This window comes from Vombatus ursinus, unplaced genomic scaffold, assembly GCF_900497805.2.
Source record: "Vombatus ursinus unplaced genomic scaffold, bare-nosed wombat genome assembly UNPS02014810.1, whole genome shotgun sequence".
Classification (NCBI taxonomy): domain Eukaryota; kingdom Metazoa; phylum Chordata; class Mammalia; order Diprotodontia; family Vombatidae; genus Vombatus; species Vombatus ursinus.
This window is the reverse complement of record NW_020954588.1, coordinates 8,200,476-8,225,179: the sequence shown is the minus strand read 5'-3', so window position 1 is coordinate 8,225,179 and position 24,704 is coordinate 8,200,476. Positions and strand designations below refer to the sequence as shown.

Genomic DNA, 24,704 nt, shown 5'->3' with positions numbered 1-24,704 from the left:
TGTGTGTGTGTGTGTGTGTGTGTGTGTGTGTGTGTGTGTGTGTGTGTAGGGGGAGAGAGAGTTGTGAAGGGGAAACCCAAGCCAAGATGCAGGTACTGGCTTTATGCATCTTCCTCCTTCTTCTAATTAACTCTCCTTCTCAAAGGTTTGACTGGAACACTCTCCAGATTCCCTCATTCAAATCTCCAATTCTAGCTAGCTTGATGATTATACAGGCATATCTCAGAGATATTGAGGGTTTGGTCCCAGACCACCACAATAAAATGAATAGAGTGAAAAAGTGAGTTATAACAATTTTTTTGGTTTCCCAGTGTATATAAAAGTTATGTTTACACTGTACTGTAGTCTATTAAGTGAGCAGTAGTATTATGTCTGAAAAACAAGGTACATACCTTAATTAAAAAATACTTTATTTCTAAAAAAAAAAATAGTAACCATCATCTGAACCTTCAGCAAGTCATAATAATTTTGCTGGTAGAGGGTCTTGCCTCGATGTTGATGGCTGCTGACTGATCAGGGTGAGGGTTGCTCAAGGCTGGGGTGGCCGTTAACAATTTCTTAAAATAAGACCACAATGAAGTTTGCCTATAGATTGACCCTTCCTTTCACTGAACACTTAGAGGCCATTGTAGGGTTGTTAATTGGCCTAATTTCAATATTGTTTTGTCTCAGGGAATAGGGAAATGGAGGGGGGTGGAATGGCCAGTGGGTGGAACAATTAGAACACACTCACAACATGAATTAATTAAGTCTGCCATCTTACATGGGTGTAACAAAGCAATTACAATAGTAACATCAAAGATCGCTGATCTCAGATCACCGTAACAGATAGCAATGGAAAAAAACCGGAATATTGTGAGAATTACCAAAATGTGGCACAGAGACACGATGCGGGAACCTGATATTGGAAAAATGGCTCCAATAGACTTGCTTGACAGAGGGTTGCCCCAAACTTTCCAACATTTCATCCAGAGGAGCTGGATTAGAAGGACTCCAGAAACAAGCCTCTGCATGAAATCTGCTGGTGTGAAGGTCCCTGGAATTCTCCAAGGGCTAAGAAGTGGCCTCTTGTGGTCCCCTTAGGAACAAACACAAAACACCATTCCATGGAGTCCTGTGCCATGTTCTCGTTCAGACTGGAGCATGAGGATAGACCGGATGAGAAAGGGAAATAGTTCAGCTGTAGAGGAGCATCCTGAAATACTTTGAGATCTATTTTTAAACAACAGCATCTGTCAAGCGGCAGCATTTGGACTGCAGTTTAGGTGAAGCATGAGCTTCACCATGCAGAGTCACAGAGAACTTATCGGCCGTACAGAGAAATGACAATTTAAATCTTGGGGCCGGGAGGACACGCAGAGAACTGCAGAACAAAACAGAGGAAAGTGATCCATGTCTTCCTCCTAGCCTTTCAAAAATGCGACCACAGAGTTGTAGGCAGAAGTGACCTTAGAAGACCATTCAGTCCAACAGCTGAAGCCTAGACAAGCCAAGATAACACAGAAGGAGTAAGTGACGGACCCAGGATTTGAACCTGGGTCCTCTGACTACAAATCTAACAGAATCTCCACTCCACTGTGCTGCCCCCTCTTTTACTTTCCTCCCTGCCCTGCTCTACCCCCACTTCCCTAAAGAAGTAAGAAATTGTTGTAAATCAATGCAAAGTTTTATGAATGATCAAACAATGAAGTCAAAGCAAACATGGGTCATGATCATATAAACAAAAAAGCTATTGTCCCTGAAGGTCTTTAATGGGCACCTTTAGCTAGTGATGGCCCAGTGGTCAGCACGGCACAGCCTCTGAACACCTACTTCTAAGGTCATGCTTGAATGTGTGTGCAAAATTGGACTGTGCTGTAAGCAAGAGGCCCCTCGAAAGTTTGGCCCAAATGACCAAAGTCCATGATCTCAGCAAGAAATCAGAGTGTTCCAAGTCTACTTTTATCAACTAAAAAAAGAAATGGGACTCCTAGTTCGTATGTGTGTACATATGCATATGTATATATATGTATGTGTGTATATTTATACTTATATATGAATATATGTATATTCTCTATATACATATATAGAAACAGAAATATGCTCCTGGTACATATATGTATATGTGTGCACATATACATGCATATAACATGTGTGAATGTGTATATTCTCTATATACATATATAGAAAAGGAAATTGCTCCCAGTTCACATATGTATACAAATGCACATGTTGATGTATAGATGTATATATGTATATGCATATGTATATCTAGAAAAAGAAATGGTGCCCCCAGTATGCATGTATGTGTATATGTCTGTACAGGGATACACACACATAGAGAAAGAAAGAGGGAGCATTATTTTTTTTTCTACATATTTATATAGAATATAGACCTATGTATTCATATTGCACATGTGTTAATATATCTATGTGCGCAAATATACACGCATGGATTTACACAGTACTATATACATGTACGTAGAAATGTTTTTCAGAGGGAGCTTTTCCCAAAGGAACTCAAGTTGCTGCCTTTTGTTGGGATATGTATGTATGTATGTATACATATACACATACATGCATATATATACATACATATGTGTATATATATATATAGATAGATAGATAGATATAAAACTTTCCTCCTTTTTCCTTAAGAGTTAGCATGGTAGTTCCTGGTTGCCTGTGTCCAGAAAAATGTTGCTTTTATTCATTTATTAATATGGCTATGTTCTAGGCAAAGGTGGGCCTGCCCTGGAGTCAGGAAGAACTGGGTTTGAGTTCTGCCTCTCACATAAATTGTCTGTGTAACCATGAGCAAGTCCCTTAATCTCTTAATGCTCCACACAGCTCTCTAAGACAGTAAAATGCAGAGGTTTGCATAGGTGGAGTTTCCATACGAGGAATTCTCTACAATGTTCAAATCACAGATCCAGCCAAGGAAAATATGGCTGTCCTCCTCTCCACTGCCCTTATCTTGTCCAAACACTCACAGGCCACCATGGTTTGAGGAAGCATTGCTGGGAGAACAATGGAAAGAGTACTGGCTCTGGGGTCAGTGGATGTGAGTTCAAACCCTACCTCTGATCTGGGTGATCTTGGGAAAGTCACTTATCTTCCCTGGGCTCATTGGGCTAGACAGTCTTCAAGAGTTTTTCTATCTCTAGATCTAAAATCCATATGATCCAATGGTCATCACCACCATTAAGTGATATTGGGGAAAGCAGCAACTCTGCCACACCGAGAAATACAGCCTTGTTGAATATCCCTGGGATCTAGATGCAAAAATCAAGGTACGCTAAATGATAATGAAAAGACCCACACAGCGAAATGTACAACGGAGAATGGTGGGAGTTTCAGTGTCAGAGAAAATGCAACCCAATGGACCTGCATGAAGGAGCAGTGGGAAATTGGCATCTAAGCACAGGATGACCCATAAATCACCCCCAACTCTTCCTGGGCCTCCCAAAGTGGTACATTTGACATGGACATGGTACAAAGAGATGCCAAAGGGAGTCTTTGTAGTAATGCTGGAAGTGGGGAGTTAGGCAGCCCGCTAGGGGGATGATGAGATAGAATGGGACTGACAGAGTCACTTGAGGTTTACAAAGCACTTTACATATAGATTATCTCATTTGAACCTATGGGTTATCACCTTTGAGAGCCAATATTTCTTCCCCTTTAGCCCAGAGGTTTTATAACCTTTTTTTTATACCAGACCTTTTCTACGGACCCCTTCTCAGAATAATGTTTTTAAAGGCATAAAATACAATACATGACATTACAAAAGAAACCAATTACCTCAAAATGCAATTATCCAAGTATTTAAAAAAAAAAAGTTCATGGATCCCAGGTTAAAAACCCTTCGACCTATATGTGAGTCATCAGGGACCTTAGATTTCATCTAATCCACGACTATACAGTACAGTAACCCAATTCTTTAAAATCCCTGATTTTAAAGGTGGTCCTAAATCCTAAAGGTTAGTTTGGAATTTATCCATTGGAATATTCATAATCATGATATTATAAACACTGCCATATTTATTCCCTGCACAGATCTGTTGGTTTTCTAGTATCATAGAGGTTTTCTCTCATTCTTTCCTTTGTATGCTAATTCCTTCCCTTGCTTATCATTTCAGTGGCCCAGTTAGAACACAGTTGACTCACTAGGAAAATGCTAATGTGGAGGAGGAACCGGAAATTCTGATTTTTGCCTGAGGCAAACCATTCTGCTCAGCTAGGTTTCTCTTACTGTTATTGCAAACTTATCCCCATTGCTGTATGTTGGGAGCATCATTTCTATTGAGCTTTGAAACACTGGGTAGAGATTTGAGTTTTGAGCTATTTTGGGAAATCAGGTGAAAGACACAGATGCATATCAGGATTATGCATTTCTAGTAAAAATAATGATAATGTTAATAATAATAATGCAGTGTGTCCATTCTAGCAGAAAGCAAAAGCAAGTTGGCAAGAGGGTAGTTATTGGGTTTTGTTTTGGTTTTGGGTTTTTTGGTTTTTTGCTAAATGTATCCCTAGGCAATGGAAATCAATACCAAAGCTGGTCAGATAGATGTTATTAAAACACCTAGATTAAATGGAACATAAATAATAGTTCATTGATTTTTTTTATCCAACTTTTTGTAATCTAGTTTACAAGAAGCAAAATAATTCTCAATACACTGAACAGTTTTCTCTGCTGTGATTACATTCTGCAACATTCTATATAAATTAATTTTCTATCATCTCTTATTTATTTTACTTTTTTATTTCAGAAAAAATCACCATAGAGAGTAGAATGATTTATATAAGTAAAAAAAAATATTTATGAAAAAAAATTTCTTTCTTCATTTATTCCCTGGTCCCTCATTGAGTCTTTGGCTTAACTATAAATCTTACCTTGAAGGCTGCAGTGCCATCCACATGCTGGCCATTAGCAGCAAATGAGACTTTTCAGCATTAATAAGGGCTGCAGGAATTATATTTTTTTAATCTGATAATGGTGATTAAACCAACTCTTCATTCTGAGAATACCCAATACCTCAGTGTCACATTATTCAGGACTTTCCCATAGGAGTCCAAACCACACTGAGATAAGCTGCTGAGATTGACAGCAACATACCAAAATTCATAGGCACCAACTTCACCATCAGATAATATTCAACAACAGAAAGCCCGCTCATTAATATCCAGTTGTGAGGGAAAATCCATTCTGAAAGACTCCTTTTCTTATGGGGGGAAAGGAAAAGCCCTGAAGTAAAGGGAAGGACAATGCCCAATTACTAAAATGTTAATACCAATACATAACAATGATGGAGAATACAAACAAATGCATCTTTTTTTTTCCTTTTTCAATTTTTTGGGAAACCATTTTCTATAATGTCTGTTCCTGTCAGGTTTCCAAACTAAAAATAGGCTCAAAGGAGGCACTTTTTATATACGGGTTTTTTCTGCAGATCTCCAGGAGCTTGAGGAATACAGAAATAATATAAGCACAAGGAATACCTGCCTACACACAAGCCAGGCCACTTGTGAGAAAGCAGGTCTGGATCCATGCATGCAAGTAGGTCATTGAAAGTCAATGTAAACCAGGGCAGTTCCCTCTGCAGGAGAAATTAACCTGCGGGAATCTTGCAGACAGGCAATACCTTTTAGCATAGCAGCTGTATATTTTATTTATGGATTGATACAGGCGGAGAGATATATGGAGAGAGAAGTGCATCTAATATGCATATCCTTAAAAACATGCTCGGGAACAAAGATGGATAGGACGAGCCCATTCATTCATACACATGTTCTCTGCTTCCTGCTATGGATACACTTTTCAGTTTCAGGTTTTCATTTCATTTGAAGAGTCATTTTTCTAAAAAGAGTGTATCTCCCTATTTGTTTCCTGTCCCTGCCCTCACTATATTTTCAGAGTTCCGGTTGTGGTCTTTTCTCCTCTCCTGTACCCCATGAATAGGTGTCTGTAGTTAATGGGACCAAGGTGACATTAGCCAGTATCTGTATCCAGGCTTGGTTTAGGCCACGTAGGCAGCAGCCCGTACTGATTATTTGCAGTGGAGGCATCATTCATCTGTGCCTAATGGAGTCAGAGGCTGTGGTTGGAGGGGGAGGAAGCTGACATGTGCACCTGGTCCCCAGGTGCCTCGGCCTTGCCTGGACCACATGTGATTTAGATTATGGTGAGAAAAGGGATAGAGCCAGGGGGCAGGGGAGGAGAATAGATTTCTCTCCTGACTTGTTCTTTCTGCTCTGACGCCATAGGTTTGGCATGGAATCACAAGTTGTCAAAAGCTATCAGAGACCCTAGAAATGATCTAGTCCAGTCTCCTCATATTTTACAGATAAGGAAACTGAGACCTACGAGGCAGTCACCAAAATATGGAATCTCTAAGAGTGTAAGAATGCCTCACATTTCAGTCAATTAACATTAAGTACCTGGTGTGAGTAACAATCAGCAATGGAAGGAAGGATTTCTCCAGGGATGGGCCCTGAACATGAGCAACAGAGGGCCCCACCCATACCCACTGGGGAAGGAGGGGATCTTCTAGCTAACTCAACACTGCCTGCAGTCATCCTGGACAGGACAGCTCAAGCCTTGTGTGAATCACAGTGCAGTGTATCTGAGAGAAGGAGAAATCAGACAGCAAAGAATCTGAGAATATTGAACACTCTTACTTAGCTGAGATGTTTTCCTCTCCTATCTTCCCTACTGTTGTTCTATGTGACCCTTAGCTGCCATATCTTTGGGGAGAACAGTCAATCAATCAGTTCTAGTAGCATGAGTGGGCATCTCGTGGGGTTCATGGTTGGGTCCTGTATTACTTAGAAGGCAGGGCACAGAACTACATCAAAGTATGGATCTGAATCAAGATGCCTTAATTAATTAATCCTTAATGAATGAACTTAATCTTCCATCACTGAGTAAGATGGTCCAGTGGAAGACAGGCAGTACAATGAATAGAGTACTGGACTTGGAGTGGGGGAAAAGAAGACCTGACACTAACACTTACTAGCTGTGTGACCCTGGACAAGTCACTTAACTACTGTTTGCCTCAGTTTCTCCATCTGTAAAATGGGGATAACGGTACCTTCCGCACAGGATTGTTGTGAGGATAAAATAATATGTGTAAAGCCCTTTGCACACTTTAGAGTACTAAATTAAACATAGTTATTGTTTATGACAGACCATGAGAGTACATCTCTTTAGACTCAACACCTCCCTTCTTCTACCTGAAACTCCTAGATACACTCACATATTTGTTTCTGCTTTTATTCTAAAAGAGAGTTGTAGAATGGATAATGAGCTGGCCTTGAAGGCCAGAGGACCTAGTTTCAAGTCCTTCATCTGCACATCCTGATTTTTTAACCCAGAACAAATCACTTAATTTCTCATGATTTGGGCAATTCTCTAAGACTGTAAGATGTCAAGAAGGTGCCAACCTGCCTTGGTAGGAAGAGTTTCCTCATTCTCTAATCTAGTGATATCCCAGATCCAGGCCCTATGCCCAACCTTATCCTTTACTCGCATAGAAGATACACAGAAGTATGCAATGGGGGCCAAATAATGTAAACTACCTCATATCATCCCTGCCTACTTCCCCTGTGTCCTAGACTTCTCCCTCTACCAAGCACAGGCAATGTAAAAACCTGGTCAGCACATGACATAGCCAGTTATTGCTATTATCAATCAATCAGCAAGCATTGAGTAAGTACCTGCTACAGGCCAGGAGGGGCAGCTAGGTAGCACAGTGGACAGAGTGCCAAGCCTATAGTCAGGAGGACAAGAGTTCAAATCCAACCTCAGACATATACTAGCTTGTACGACCCTGGGCAAGTCACTTCATCCCAGTTTCCTCATCTATAAAATGAGCTGGAGAAGGAAATAGCAAACCACTCCAGTATCTTGGCCAAGAAAACCCCAAATATGGGGTCAGGAAGAATCAGACATGACTGAATGATTCAGGAGCAATTGACTATTATAAACACACACATTAAAATAAAGGACATATGAAGAGAGAAGCTACCTGCAGCTAGAGAAAGAACTGATAAACAGAAGTATGTATAGAATAATGTATAGAATAACAATACATATATATGCCTATTCATATCTAATGGTAGCCATCTCTAGGGGCAAGGGGAGACGAAAGAAAAAAAGGGAGGAAAAAAGAAATTTACATAGCTTTGTTGTGTATTTGGAGGGAAAAGCAAGTTGTACAAGGTAGATTTGCATTTTCATGTGGAATCATCATTTTTTATTGTACTATGTTATGGAAATGCTTATTTTGTTCCCTGAATCGAAAATAAAATAAATTTTAAAACAACAATAACTAATGTGCCAGGCACTGTGCTAAGACCTAGAGATATAAAGAAAGGAAGGGGAAAAAAAACATAAAAATTGAACCTGCCCTCAAGGACATTCTAATAAAGGAGACAACATGTAAATAAATAGGTACATATGTGTTACATACAAAGCAGAAGGAAGGTAAGCTTAGAGAAGGCCCATGTGACTTGGGGGGTTGGGGATGGCAAAATGTACTGCAGAAGATAGCAAGCCAACTTTTGAGAAAGAAGGCAGAGATATAAGAGGTGGGAGCATTCCAGGCATGAAAAATGGCCAGTGAATGCAAAGGCAGAGGTGGGAGATTCAGCTTCATGTTCAAGGTACAGCGTGCAGACAAGTGTGACTGAGCCATAGAGTACACATGAGAAGTGTGAGAAGAAGGGGCCAAGTGGTGAAGGGCCCTAAATGGCAGGGGACTTTTATATTTGATCCTATAGATGACAGGGAGCCACTTGGAGGATCACTGAACAGGGAGGTGGCATGATCATTTTGGCAGCTCAGTGGAGGAGATGGGTTGGAATAGGGAGAGACTTGAGGCAGGGAGACAAATTTGGAGGCCATTACAATAGTCTAGGTGTGAGAGCCTGAACTAGGGGGATGGCTGTGATGTTGATGATGTTGGCAATAAATGTCATAATGTCAGAAATGATAAGATTTGGTGATGGATTGGAACATATGGGACAGGGGAAATGAGGAGTCAGGAATGACACTGAGCTTTCAAACCGGGGTGACGGGAAGGGTGGTTGTGTCTTTTACAGTCATGGGGAAATTGAGAAGAGGGGAAGGTGTGTGGGGAAAGATGGGACCCTATTGTCCTGCCTTGATACAGCTACCAACCTTAAGCACGGTGAGAATGTGACCATGTGTGATAGCCAGTAAATGATGCTCTAAGAGGGAGAGTATGGAATTGCCCAGGGTGTTGATCTCATTGCTACACTGGGCATTAGCTAAGCCAGATTTGATACAGGCAAATTTTTCTGTCATCCTGTTAGATGAACTGAGGCATAAAGCTACACTTCAGTCCCCAACCAAAGTCCCTGCCAACTCTGTTACGGCAGGGCAGCAATAGGAACAGACTGAGAAGATGGTGGACAACTTTGTTGGATAAAGAATCCGTACAAGGGAGAAGATGTCCCACACAGCGATGCGTGGCTATGACAGGTCCCTCTAGCTGTACTTACTTTAACAAGTCTTGCATATGTATATTACATGTAAATTGGCTGGGATACAAGAGCTTTGAGGATGACATTTCCTGATTCTTCCTTTTCTAAGCTGAAAATAGTAAGGGGGGAGAAAGCACAGAGACATCCAAATCGTGGTATTACCGAGTTGTGGCATCTTGTAATGTCAAATGGATTTGAAAGAATGCCATCTGAGTAAACAGTCAAAAAACCCTATGGACACCTCCTCTAGGACCCCTTTAAAGAAATAAAACAGAATTTCCATTTTTTAAATTTTTTTTATTTCATCTTTTCAATTAGCAATAATTTTTATTAATTTTCCTTTCTTTCTATCCCCTCCACACCCCAGTGAGCAATTAAAAATAAAGTCCACATATCTACATAGCTTAGTAAAACAAACTGCCACAAAGCCTTATGTCTCTGAATTTTAAGTTCAACCTGTCTCTGTCACGAAGTGGCATATTTTATCTTCATTCTTTTGGAATTGTGATTATCATAGCATTGATTAGAGTTCTAAAGTCTTTCACAATTGCTTTTCTCAATATCATTCTTTTTTTTTTTTTTTTTGATGAGGCAATTGGGGTTAAGTGACTTGCCCAGAGTCACACATCTAGTAAGTCTTATGTGTCTGAGGCTGGATTTGAACTCGGGTCCTCCTGACTCCAGGGCTGGTGCTCTTTCCACTGCACCACCCAGCTGCCCCACTCTCAATATCATTCTTACCATTATATAGATTGTTCTCCTCATGCTGCTCGCTTTGCTGTCTGTCAGATCATAAAGTTCTTCCCAGTTGCCTCTGAAATTGTCCATTTTATCACTTTTTCCATCACAATAATATTCCATTATAACCATGTACCACAATCTGTTTAACCTTTCCCTAGGTGGCACCATAGTGCACAGAGCACTGGGTCTGGAGTTAGGAAGACCTGAGCTCAAACCTAGCCTCAGACACTTACTAGCTGTGTGACCCTGGGCAAGTCCCTTAACCTCCGTTCACTCAGCTTCCTCAACTATAAAATGGGGATAATAATAGCACCTCCCTTCCAGGGTTGTTGTGAGGATAAAATGAGATATCTACAAAGCACTAAGCAGTGCCTGGCACACAGTAGGTGCTATATAAATCCATTATTAGTAATACGTATGTCATTAACATTGATATTATTATTGTTTTTATCATTATTATTATTACTATTATAAGTTTCTAATTCTTTGGCTATCACTAAAAAAGCTGCTCCAAATATTTTTACATACAGGCATACCTTGGAGATATTGCAGATTTAGTTCCAGATTACCACAATAAAGCAAGTCACACAAAATGCTTTGTGTCTCAGTGCATATAAAAGTTATGTTTACACTATACTGTAGTTTACTAAATGTGCAATAGTGTTATGTCTGAAAAATGTACATAATTTTAAAAAATACTTTATTGCTAAAAAATGCTAACCAGTATCTGAACTTTCAGCAAGTCATAATCTTTTTGCTGGTGGAGGGTCTTGCCTCGATGTCGATGGCTGCTGACTGATCAGGTGGTGGTTGCAGAAGGCTGGGGTGGCTGCAGCAATTGTTTAAAATAAGACAACAGGGGGGCAGCTAGATGGTGAAGTGGATAGAGCACCAGCCTTGGAGTCAGGAGGACCTGAGTTCAAATCCAGCCTCGGACACATAACACTCACTAGCTGTGTGACTCTGGGCAAGTCACTTACCCTCAATCGCCTGGCAAAAAATAATAATAATAAATAAAATAAAAGAAGACAACAATGAAGTTTGCTATACAGAATCACTCTTTCACCTGAATACTTAAAGGCCATTGTAGGGTTATTAATTGGCCCAATTTCAATATTGTTGTGTCTCAGGGAATAGGGGAGCTGGAGAAGAGGGAAAGAGATAGGGGAAAGGCCAGTTGGTGGAGGAGTCAGAACATGCGCATTTATTAAGTTCGTCTTCTTATATGAATGTGATTACAATTACAATAGTAACACCAAAGATCACTGATCACAGATCACCATAACAGATATAACAATAATGAAAAAGTTTGAAATATTGTGAGAAATACCAAAATGTGACAGAGACATGATGTGAGCACATGCTGTTGGGAAAATAGCGCTGATGCTCAATGCAGGGTTGCCACAAACCTTCAATTTGCCAAAAAAATAAAAAAAATTTAAAAACACAATTATCTTCAAAGCACAATAAAACAAAGTGCAATAAACTGAGATATGTCTGCGGAGATCCTTGTCTGCTTTCTTTGATTTCTTTGGAATATTGGCCTAGTAACGGCATAGCTAAGTCACAGGGTGTGGACAGTAACGGCATAGCTAAGTCACAGGGTGTGGACAGTTGAGTAGATTCTTGGGCACAGTTTCAAATTGCTTTCCAGAACAGTAGAAACAATTCAGTTCCACCAACAGTGTATGTGTCCTTGTTTTCCTGCAGCCCCTTTAATGTCTGTCAACTTTCCCTTTAGTCTTCTTTAAGGTGGAACCTCAAAGTTGTTTTCATTTGCATTTCTGAATTACAAATGTGACTAACCTTTCTTTCCTCCATGAAAAAATGCTAAAGTTTCCATTTGGCATCTTCCTTAATGTTCCATAGTTGGGGCAAGATTGCTATTCCTTTCCACAGTGTCTCCTCACTTGTCAGGATCTGTCATGGTCAAGTTTTTTTGGTTTTGTTTTGTTTTGTTTTGTTTTGTTTTTTATCCTCTTCCTTTCTGAATCAGATCTAATACAACCTTTTGGGTATTTGAAGGGTATGGGTATGGGTGGGTGTGTGAGAAAAACAGACACAGAGAAACAGACAGAGGCAGAGAAATTTGAGCATATCCATGAAGACAGTTTTATGAACAGAAGGGATTATGGAACAGTACAGGACAGGGGAGATATTGAACATGGAGTCTTGGTTTGTTTGGGGCATTTTTTGTTTTGGTTTGGTTTTTTTAGGCAATTGGGGTTAAGTGACTTGCCTAGAGTCACACAGCTAGTTAAGTGTCAAGTGTTTGATCTGAGGCTGGATTTGAACTCAGGACCTCCTGACTTCAGGGCCGGTGCTCTATCCACTGCACCACCTAGCTGCCCCCAAACATGGAGTCTTAGAGTCAGTCCTGAGCTGGAACTCAGATTCTCCCACTTATCCAGCTATGTGACCTGGAGTAAATCACCTGAACTTTCTGAACCTCATTTTCTTAGCTATAAAATGATTATCTCACTTTCATAACTGACCTCACAGAAATGCTACGAGAACTGAACAGGACAAGGGGTAAAAATGCATTATTAGGTAGTGTGATTTGTGAGGGTACAGAACTTGCCCCTGCTCAAATATAACAGCTGCAATTCTACCATCACAGTTTCATTACTTTGGGTTGTCCAGACCGCCCCCCCCCCTTTTATTTTTCAAAAATAAATGCCCTTTAAAAAATAAAATAAATGCCCTTCAGTTTTCCGATGAAGAAATTAAAGCCATATATAGTCACATGAAAAAATGCTCTAAATCACTATTGATTAGAGAAATGCAAATCAAAATAACTCTGAGGTACCACATCACATCTATCAGATTGGCTAACATGATAAAACAGGAAAATGATAAATGTTGGAAGAGATGTGGGAAAATTGGAACACTAATCCATTGTTGGTGGAGTTGTGAACTGACCGACCATTTTGGAGAGCAATTTGGAACTATGCCCAAAGGGCTATTAAAATGTGCATACCCTTTGACCCAGCAATAGCACTTCTAGGGCTGTATCCCAAAGAGATCATAAAAATGTGAAAAGGACCCACATGTACAAAAACATTTATAGCAGCTCTTTTTGTGGTGGCAAAGAATTGGAAATTGAGGGGATGCCCATCAATTGGGGAATGGCTAAACAAGTTGTAGTATATGAATGTAATGGAATACTATTGTGCTATAAGAAATGATGAGCAAGCAGACTTCAGAGAAACCTGGAAAGATTTCTATGGACAGCTGCTGAGTGAAGTGAGCAGAACCAAGAGAACATTGTACACAGTAACAGTCACATTGTGTGATGACTGACTTTGATAGACTTAGCTCTTCTCAGCAATGTGATGATCTAAGACAATTCCAAAAGACTCATGATGGAAAATGCTGTCCACATCCAGAGAAAGAACTATGGAGTATGAATGCAGATGGAAGCATACTATTTGCTCTTTTTTTTCTTCTGTTTTGTTTTGTTTCTTCTTTCTTGTGGTTCTTCCTATTGGTTCTAATTCTTCTCTACAACATGACTAATGTGAAAATATGTTTAATAGGAATGTATATGTATAGCCTATATCAGATTGTACGCCGTCTTGGGGAGGGAAGGGGAGAAAATTTAAAACTCAAAAGTTTATGGAAGTAAATGTGGAAAACTAAAAATAAATTAATTAAATTTTTAAAATATGTAATTAGGGAGGGAAATAAAATGCCATATGTAAATAAATAAATAAATGCCCTTAGAGGATTAGCCTGGATATATCTCTTTATCCACCTCTAATCTCACTCTTGCACTCACAGGCTTGCACTACTATCTGCTGGACATCTCCATCCAGATGTCTCCTGAGCACATCAAACTCAACATGTCCAGAATAGGACCCACTTCATTTTTTCTGCCTCTGACCTTCCCCATTTCTATTCACAGCTCCATCATTCTTCCAGTCACACAGGTTTACAGCCTAGACGTCATCCTAGACTCAACCCTTTCCCTCAACCCCAACACCCAATCAGTTACCAAGTCTAGTAAACATCTCTTTCTTTCATCTCCTTTTCACCACCCACAAAATTACCCGAGTCTGGGCCCTCATGACTTTTTATATTCTAGAATCTTGAGTAACACAATGACATCCTAATTGACCTCCCTGCTTCCAATTTCTCTTCTCCTTTCTCCAATCTATCTTCCATTCAGCTACTGACTGATATCCTGGAAATACTGATCTGATCATGTCACCCAACCCCACTCAAAAATCTCCAATTGCTCCCAGCAAGCCTAAAGATAATCTTGGCAATTACTTCATTTCCCTACATGACTTTTTTGGTATGGGGCCAGTTCTTTATGGGAAAGCCCTAGGGATGAGGTTGAGACTTCTCTGTGTCTAGAGAAGAAGCATGTATTTAAGCTAGTTTTGCACGCCTTGGTAGCTGGCAATGTCTTATTGGACCAACCCAATTGTTGTGAGAATCTCAGGGTTATGTGCAAGTCAGGAAGTGGATGGTCAAGCAGATCCAAGCAACATTTCCATTGTGGTGATATAGGATCTTCCCATCCTGTCTTCCTAGTGTTGTGGTCCTGGTTGCTTTCCATCTAGGGAGCTCATGTGGCATGTTTCTGTTTCCCTCAGAATTTTATGTGGTCTAAAATCAGTCATTTTACTACTTAGAGTCCATGTCACAACTTAATCCCAAGAGTGTCTGAGCGAGGACAATGTGCTCTGAAGATTGGGTTTCAGAATCACGTATCTCATCTTTCACAACTGAGATCAATCCTCATCCATGTAGAAAATTGCCCTGTAGTAACTATCTTCATAAAAGGCCATGATATTCTGGGTTTTTGTCATTCAAATCAAGTGATTTTTCTATTCCTAAATGCCCTGCTTTGCTTCTCTATTGAAGTGGGACCCAGTGGAGGAATGGGGCAAAGACAAGAAGGGGAAGGAAGAAGGTGAATCTCACGGGGGAGAAGACAGTAAAGACAAACTCATGGCTTCCCAAAAGCTAACCCTAAGGCATCTGCATCTCCTTAAAGTATTATATTACAGACTTCTCTACTCCCAGGCCACAGGAAGCCAATGTTCTCTCCCCATTGCCATTTCATAAATGCTGAATATTCATTATGAATAGAATGTTAGAGCTAGAAAGGACCTTGGCAATCATCTGGTCCAACCCTCTCATTTTACAGATAAAGAAACTGAGATCCAGAAAAGCAAAATTACAGAATCACATAATTTAGAATTGGAAAGGACCTCACTTGTCATCTTACTGGAACCTGAGAAAGAATCCCCACCATAGTATACCTAAGGAGTGGTCATTCAGCCTCCGGATTTCCAACAAGGGTGAAAGTATTAACCCTGAAGACAGCCCATTCCACACAAGGATATCTAGGTATTAGGTTTGGGTTTTTTTTCTGATGTCAAGCCTAAATCTTTGCAGTTTCCACCCATTGCTCTTCAGCCTTTTGGCCTAAGTGAAACAAGTCCCACCCTCTTTGATATGTTGTTGTTGTTATTATTTAGTTGTTTCAGTCGTGCCTGAGTCTTTGTGACCTCATTTGGGGTTTTCTTGGCAAAGATACTGGAGTAGTTTGCCATTTCCTCCTCCTCATTTTACAGATGAGGAAACTAGGGCAAACAGGCTTACATGACTTACCCCAGGTCACACAGCTAGTAACTGTCTGAGGCCAGATTTGAACTCACAAAGATGAGTCTTCCTGACCCCAGGGCCAGTACTCTATCCACTTTGCCACCTAGCTGCCCTCTTCAATATAACAGCCCTCCAAATACTTGCAAACAGCTATCATGTTTCTCTTCATCTTCTCTAGGCTAAACATTCCCACTTCCTTCATCTGATTACTGAATGTCACAGACTCAAGTCCTTCTCTCTTCTGATGCTCTTCAGCTTACCACCGATCCACATGGACTCCAAGTGCCTTAATCCAGGTGACTCTGGCACTCAGATATGATTTAATTCAGTATCCATTACACCATACTCTAGTTGCCTCTGGCCCAGATGACTGAGATATCCCCACTGCAGGAAAGCAAGGGGTTGGGACCAACACAGTACAGAGGAAAGAAAGTGGACTGAGAAATCCAAGACCTACCTCTGACAATCCCTACATGCATAACCATAGGCAAATCACTTAACTGGTATACTATAGACCTCAGCTTCCTCATCTGTAAAATGGCATCTGAGGCCCCTTTAAGGTGAGGGATGAGAGGAGAAGGAAGGGAATAAGTCTTTATTAAACACCTACTATGTGTCAGGCGCTGTGCTAAGTGCTTTACAAATATTATCCCATTTGATCTAACTCTACCTAACCCTACAAGGCATATATTGTTATTATCCCTATTTTACAGTTAAGGCAACTGAGGCAAACAGAGGTTTAGTGACTTATCCAGGGTCACATGGCTAGTAAATGTCTAAGGTCACATTTGAACTCATCTTCCTGATTCCAGGCTGAGTGCTCTAATCACCACAAAGCTGCCTCTAAGCTCTACATCTACAATGCTATGAATAGACAAGTACCCTAGAGTGGGGAGGTGCATTTCTTCCAGTCTTTTGATTCCAATTAGCCTTCCATTTTGCTTGGGCACCTGCTCAGAGGCCTCATTCCACTGCTGGCCTCTTCCAAGAGCACACCCAAATTAACTGATGCCAAAATCATAAATGCTGGGCAGGATTAGACTCGGGTGATGGCCCTGGCCCACCCTCTCCATTAGGCTGGCAGAAACTCATCACCAACTGAGAGCCTCATGACTTCATTTAATCCGTGATACATGGACTAACCCTGTCATGTTAGAAAGGTTTTAATTCTTAGCTCTTTCCAAAACCTTCAGAGATGAAAAGCTAAAAACAACAAGAAAAACAAAACTATCTCCCAAAATTAAATAAAATGAGAGAAGAAGGGGGAAAAGAGAGGGGAAGGGAAGTGGGAAGCGAAAAATATCCAGAGGCAATGTAGCTGGCCCTAGATCTCTTGTAGGTCACTTGTCTGGGGAGGCAGTGAATTGCATGACTTTTTGTCCATGGAACAGATCCACTCTAGACAGCTCACACTGTCCCCGCCCATCCTAAATGAACCATCTGTCTAAAGAGGAGGAACCTTAGCTCCCAAACCTTAACCACTCTACCTGGTCTTTTCAGCAGTCATCAACTGGTTTCCAGTCATTGATCTGTGGTGGATATAAAGAGGCAACCTAGAAAGAAAGAATTTAGCATTAATTAAGCACTTAACTTTGTGCAAAACACTGTGCTAAGCACTAAGGAAACAAATAGAAAAGTAATAAAGTCCCAGCTCTCCAAGAGCTCACATCGTAATGTGGAAGACAACCCATATGGAAGTTTTCAGCTGCAAGTCAGATAGAAAGGTCTCATGGTCCTTAGGGTACAGCAGCAAAGCAGATGGTAATGCATGATCTTTCGTGTCATTTCTACTGAGAAAAACCATAATAGTTTCTGATGTTGGACTATTTCAGTGCCAAAGACCCTGGTGGTGAGAACTTTCCCCGCTGGGTTTTTAGTAGTTTTGGCTACAGCGCCTGCAGAAGCAATGGCCAGGCTACATTTCCAAAGGGTCCCTTCCCAGGGTAATGGCTATGAGGGCTCAGTGAGAAGCAAGACAGGCAATTGGGAGGGGGTGAGAGGGAAAAAAGATGTTGCCATTCCCAGGGCTCTTGGCTTTACCTACCCATCAATGGCAATTGCTCCAGGAGTTGAAGTTGGTGGTGTGGAAGAAGGTAGATTCCTTCTTCACAGTGATTTCTCCCCTCAGTGATGGCTGCAGGGACAAGGCTAGAGGTAGGGCCCATGGTCTTGGGGGCCCTCCTCCTGGGTTCAGGGTCCTGAGGGTTTGAGAAGAGATAATGGTAGAGGTAATGGTAGTAGCTTGACTTGCACAGACAGGAGACACTTCCTATCTCTTCCTCAGGAGGACCTTGCTACTACAGCAGGCTAGGATGGTTTGTCTGCCTGACAGGTAAAAGTTGGTTTGGCAATTGATGAGGACAGCTGGTCCCTTCCCCACAGGATTGCTTCTCTAGTCAATGGTGGCAGACGCCAAGATGGAATCAGGGCTGGGGGTCTGGCAGAAATTCCTATCCCTAGGACTCTCTGGTTCAGAGTCCTAAGCTGTCTCCGTACAGGTTTCAGGGAAGGCAGTGGAGACATGACCTTAGTGGTTTGACTTAGCTGTAACAAGCTGTCCCCAGAGACCCTCCTTTGTTTTGGTGAACATAAAAAGCTCTAATTGTCATCATTGATCCCTGTGAGCTATCCCAGGAGTAGTAATCATTTACCAATGGCCCTATACCTTCCAAATGCTGTTAACTTCTGGGAAAACCTAGATTCCCATTGCCAAAAGGGAAGCATTATTGGTACACTTACTCCAGAGCCTGTATCTATCCCCAGAAGGGTCTTTTATATCCTAATTGCTATTTTTGAGACTCTGTCCCCCAAAGACATACCACTTACAGTCTCAGAGTTAACAATTTTATACAGGCATCTAAAGCTTTAACCTGCACTAATACTTTTGGGACATCCTCTACAGAGCCAGGCCTGTATGTTGGCAATAATCACAATAAAGGGCCCTTGATGACACTGTGCAAGACTGGAAATCGGGACTTCCCCACATCTTTTTGGGTTAAACCAAGTGTTTAGGCTACTTTCATACTGCCTTCAGTGCTGGCAAACCCTGGTCAGTCTAGCCCAACTCTTGGGAGAGTCATGAGAGTCAGGAAGTTGAAGGCACCTCTGAGCTTATTGCTATAAACACAGCTGCTCAGCTGTGTAGTCTAAGATTTGTCCTTGCCGTCTTCAATGCTGTGTTGTATAACACTCTGACCTTTGTATCCCCTGGAAGGGCAGTCAGGAGCTCATGCAGTATATTTGTGTTTCCCTTAGAATACAGTGTAGTCAGTGGTCAGCTCTATTAATTTACTATGGGTTGTTTTTTTTTATTAAACTCATTTGAACCTTAACACACATGAATGAACATTTAAATGTATGGAATAACATATGGTATTACAAAGGAAGCCAATTATTCTGAAACACGAAAAAAGAAGTGTTTAAGTTCACCAGGTTAGGGTTAGGGTTATTCTAACAAACCCACATTAGGATTTGATGGACCCTCATCTTCATTCCCTTTTCTTCATGATCATAAGCATTATTATTCCATTTTTCTGTTTCTTTTTTTCACTTTGCATTATTTCATAAAGCTCTTCCCAGAATTCTCTGCAGTCCTCCTACCTCCTATCTCAACTGCCTCATATTTATTTCGTCTGATGATGGCATCTTTTTACAATCACATACAATCTTGTTCATAGTCTGAGAGGTTGAAATAATTATACGTGCAATTCTATAGATGTCAATGATGACCCCATTCCCGCTTAAAAAAAAACAAAAACCGTATCTGTTAGGAGGCAGCCACAGGCTTCAGCCATTATTGCTTGGAAAGCATCTGGTTAAGTTATATGCCTCCTGTAATAGCCAGTGCTTGTCTGCAAAGATCCCATTAGCCTAAGGGAACCCTCCCGGGACTCTGCCATAGCCACAAAGCAAGAAATCCCAAAGTTCGGGGTCAAGCTCCCACTCATTTCCTAATGCTTTTAGGTTGACCTACAGCCTCGCCAAGCATTTTGAAGCACATCTAAAAGGGAAGACTGACTGGGCCCTTAAAATACAAACCAGCAGGACTCACAATGTATTTTTATTTTCCCACAGCAACACCAGGAAACCTGGGGGCGTTGGGATTTTATAAAGTGTGATATTTTCTTTGGTTTTCCTTACTCACAGAAGTATCAGGTTTAGCTTTGTGGGCTGTTTTTTTTTCTTTTATTTTAATTTACTCCTTTACATGGAGATAGAATTACAATCATCATAATCAAAGCATTTAAACAAACAAGAAAGTTTGAAAGTGATTTTCCTTGGCTGGCCCGTCACTCATAACAATTCCATTCAGTGAGAAATGTTCCATTTCTCCTGTTGTTATGCATGGTCAGCAACATAGCTAACGTCCACTCCCCCACACATTAAAAGTATTTGGCTTACCCTTGGGGGAACGAAAACAAACCAATCTTAGCCCTTTTCCCAGAGAGGCTCTGCTTGGTAGAAGCTGGAATATGCAATAGGAGATTTTTCACTTAAGTTAATGTGCATTTAGAAGAATGTTGAGACTTTCTGGGGAAAACCCACTAGTTTGAGCATCAGACACAAGTTAGAAGTGACTCTCCAGTTATTTAGATCTCAGGATCCCCAGTAGAGGATGTGTCTGCAAAATGTACCTCTTCATTGCTGCCTTTTCTCAACAAAAGCAAAAGGCCCACGGAAGGACAAGCGATTGATTAAGGGCCTATTATGTGCCAGGCACTGGGTCAGGCACTTAAAATACAAGAAGCCAAGGGCTTCCCAACCTTTTCCTAATCAGTATTTTTTTAGAATCATGAAGTAGTTCTCTCTCCAATCCACAATGGTTTTGTTCCCCCATCCCAACCCAATAGCACATTTTTGAAATATTTTACTAGAATACAGATAGGTACTAGGACTAGGATTTCACTCATATTGGGAAATCCCAGGAAATACCATTGCAAGCTGGCATCTTCTCCGTAATTTACAGAACAAAGATGCTTAGAGCACTCAGGGGTGAAGTCACTTGCTTGAGGTCACACAGCCAGTTTGTGTGAGAATTCAAAGTTAAACGGGAGACCAGCTCTCTGTACCATATCCCAGCCGCCGCCTTCACTAGGACAACGTCATGATTTAAACTGTTTATATCAGTCTTCGAAGCAAAGGGCTGAGAGATCTGGAACCAGAGCAGATGCAGAAGAAAATGGCCAGGGCTGTCAATTATCATTTGTTAAGATGGATAATTGGACAAAGTATTGGGAACATTTTGGGAGCATCTCTCAAATACTCCTGTTAAGGACTGTGTGAAAATGTTTGTCTTTGGTGGGTTTCCTTTTAAGAAGTTATTTCAAATATTGCTATAACTAATGAATTATTTCTTTGGTTGGGGCTGGTTTGATTTTCTTCTTTACCGCGTATTCCTCATTACTCACTCTACATAAGCAGTTAAGTAGCTCAGTGGATAGGAAAATGAGTTCAAATCTGCCTCAAATACTTACAAGCTGTGTGACACCACCACCCCGTCACTTAATCTACCTCAGTTTTCTCATCTGTAAAATGGTAATAACAATGGCCCTTGCCTCAAAGAGCTTTTTTTTCCCTAAAATGGGGACAATTGTTGTGAAGATCAAATAAGACACCCTACATAAAGTATTTTGCAAATCTTAAGAGGGCTATAATCAAGGGCTCTCTAACCTGGGATCCTTAAACCTATCTTTGTTTTTCAGCATTCTAAGTGAATTTCTTTTATTTATCTATTTATTCATTTTTGGTTTTCAGCATTCGCTTCCATAAGATTTTGAGTTCCCAATTTTCTCCCCATCTCTCCCCTCCCCCTACCCCAAGACTGCATGCAATTTGACATGGGCTCTACATACACATTCATATTGAATCGATTTTTACATTAGTCATGTTGTAAAGAAGATTAAAACTGATGGAAGAAACTACAAGAAAGAAGAAACAAAAGAAAAAGTAAAAGAAAAAGACAAGAGAGAGAGCAAAGAATGTGTTTCAGATTCCACAGTTCTTTTTCTGGATGTAGACAGTTATTTTCCATCACGAGTCCTTTTGTCTTGGATCCTTGCATTGCTAAGATGAGATGGGTCTACCAAAGTCAATCATTGCACAACGTAGCTGTTACTGTGAACAACATTCTCCTGGTTCTACTCACTTCACTCAGCATCAGTCCATACGAGTCTTTGCAGGTTTTTCTGAAGTCTGCCTGCTCATCATTTCTTAGAGCACAACAGTATTCCATTACATTCATATACCACAGCTTGCTCAGCCATTCCCCAACTGATGGGCATCTTCTCAATTTCCAATCCTTTGCCACCACAAAAAGAGCTGCTAGGAATATTTTTGTACATGTGGGTCCTTTTCCCATTTGTATGATCTCTTTGGGATACAGCCCTAGAAGTGCTATTGCTGGGTCAAAGGGTGGGTACATTTTTATAGCCCTTTGGGCATAGTTCCAAATTTCTCTCCAGAATGGTTGGATCAGTTCACAACTCCACCAACAATGCATTAGCGGTCCACTTTTCCCACACCTTCTCCAGCATTTATCATTTTCCTGTTTTGTCATGTTAGCCAATCTGATAGGTGTGATGTGGTACCTCGGAGTTGTTTTGATTTGCATTTCTCCAATCAATAGTGATGTAGAGCATTTTTTCATATGACTACAGATCTGCTGTAATTTCAATATAATTAGGTTCCTTTGGAATCCTGTATGTTTTATTTTATATAATCCCGTATATTTTATTCTACATAATCCCGTATATTTTATATTATATATTTTAAAAACATTATTCTGAGAACTCCATAGGATTCACAGCCTACCCAAGGGGTCCAGGACACTGAAAAGGCACATAAATGCTAGCTGTAATTATTAGAGCAAGCTTCCCAGACCCCACAGCAGGAAGCCCCTATATAAATGTTACCTTTTATTCTTTGTTGTTGCCAACGTTAGAAAGAGCTAGGTGGTGAGGGTTAGAATCTTGCCTCAAACGTCCACTGGGTGTCGGCAGATCAGGCGAGGTGAAGTCTGCCTCAGATTCCTCATCTGTAAAACGGGGACGAAAACAGCTGTACCTCCTTTCCAGGGTGGTTATGATGATCAAACGGGCTGTCTCTGTCTCTGTCTCTTCCTCCCCCACATACGCTCACGTGGATATATGTATATATGTAACACTTGAAGCAATGATGTATGTACGTATATACAGATATACACATGCATGGATATTAGTGCATACATATTCATATATACAATTATGAGCATATGAATGGATATAGGCATCTCTTTCCTGTGTGTAGGAATACGTGTGTTCATTCCTACACTGATCCACATATCCCCTGAAGCGCTACAGAATTGCGAGTTATTATTATATTATTATATTATAGTATATCATATTATCATTATCAGTATCCTCAGCTCCCTTACTCCCCCCCTCCCCCCAGGCTAGGACCTCGTGACCTCACGCCCACACCGTCGTTCCCTAGGCTCAGACCTAAGTCGCCAGGGCGGGGCCGGGATCGCCTCCTAACCCCTGGGGCGCCGACCCGGACCGGACCCGAACCCGAGCTCCGCGGACCCTCCCCCGCTCTCCGCCATGGCCGAGGATGGGCCGTCGTCCTCGCCCTCGCCGTCGGGGCCGCTCGGCCCCTTCCTCTTCAGGAAGTTGGGCCGCCCGCCGCCGTCGGGCCGCCGCCGGAGACGCCGGGCCGGGGAGGAGCGGCCCGACGGCGGCAGCAGCAGCAGCAGCAGCAGCAGCAGCAGCGACGAGGGCCCGGCCGTGGTGCGGCCGGACAAGAAGCGGGCCGCCCCCAACCCCATGGTCCAGAAGAGCGGCGGGCGCGGCGGGAGCGGCGGGCGCGGCGGGCGCGGCGGGGGCCGCGACGACCAAGGCCGCGCCCCGGGCCTGGCCGTGCTCTACCCGTCCAGCCGTTCGGCCAAGCCGGCCGGGCCCGAGGACATGGGCGCCACGGCCGGCCGCGAGGCGGACGCGGCCCGCCCGGCCCGGCCCCGGGGCCGCAGGGGGCCCCTGCGCGCCCCCGAGCACCTGCGCGCCACCGTGCGCTGGGACTACCAGCCCGACGTGTGCAAGGACTACAAGGAGACCGGCTTCTGCGGCTTCGGCGACAGCTGCAAGTTCCTGCACGACCGCTCCGACTACAAGCCGGGCTGGCAGATCGAGCGCGAGGTGCGCGAGGGCCGCTACGGCGCCCCCGACGCCGCCGCCTACGAGCTGGGCCGCGACGCCGCCGCGCCCGGCCGCCATTCCCGCCGCTGCCGCCTGTGCTGCCTGCCCTTCCGCAGCCCCGTGGCCGCCCCGTGCGGCCACTGCTTCTGCGGGGCCTGCGCCCTGCGCCACCACCGCACCTCCCCGGGCTGCCCCGTGTGCGGGCGCCCCACCCACGGCGTCTTCAACCGCGCCCGGGGCCTCGGGGCCGACCACGAGGAGCCCCCCGACGGCGCCACCCCCAGCGCCTAGACCCCGCGGAGCCGTGCCAATAAAGAGCTCTGGGCTGCTGGCCTCAGAGACCTCCTGCCTTGACCCTCAGATAGCCTTGTGTCTCCTCCGTCCGTCTGCAGGGCCCCGGGGAGCTCCGGCTTACGAGGGCACTAAGACTGCGGGGACGCGCTGTGCGCGGACGCTGAGCCGCGGCACGCGTATGTACAGTGTGTGGATACGCACACGGGGACCCGAGAGTCTTAGTGCGCTTTGAAGCTTTGCTACTTTTGGCACATCCTGCAGAGACACATATGCATGTGGGTGGGTGGGTGGATGGATGGATGGATGGATATGTAGATGGCTGGATATAGATGGATATATAGATGGATGGATGGATGGATGGATGGATGGATGGATGGATGGATGGAT

The 24,704-nt window shown here is 42.6% G+C and overlaps 2 protein-coding genes across 3 annotated transcripts in view; both read left to right on the top strand.

Moving 5' to 3' along the window:
• SLC9A9 (solute carrier family 9 member A9) overlaps window positions 1-24,704 on the top strand; it is a 736,009-nt gene that overhangs the window by 686,058 nt on the left and 25,247 nt on the right. The window lies entirely within an intron of this gene.
• LOC114053136 (E3 ubiquitin-protein ligase RNF113A-like) overlaps window positions 23,433-24,704 on the top strand; it is a 14,016-nt gene continuing 12,744 nt past the window's right edge. The window contains exons 1-2 of the mRNA XM_027876043.1: window positions 23,433-24,306; window positions 24,416-24,538. Coding sequence (XP_027731844.1) covers window positions 23,433-24,306; window positions 24,416-24,538 — 997 coding nt within the window. The remainder of the gene's footprint in view (window positions 24,307-24,415; window positions 24,539-24,704) is intronic.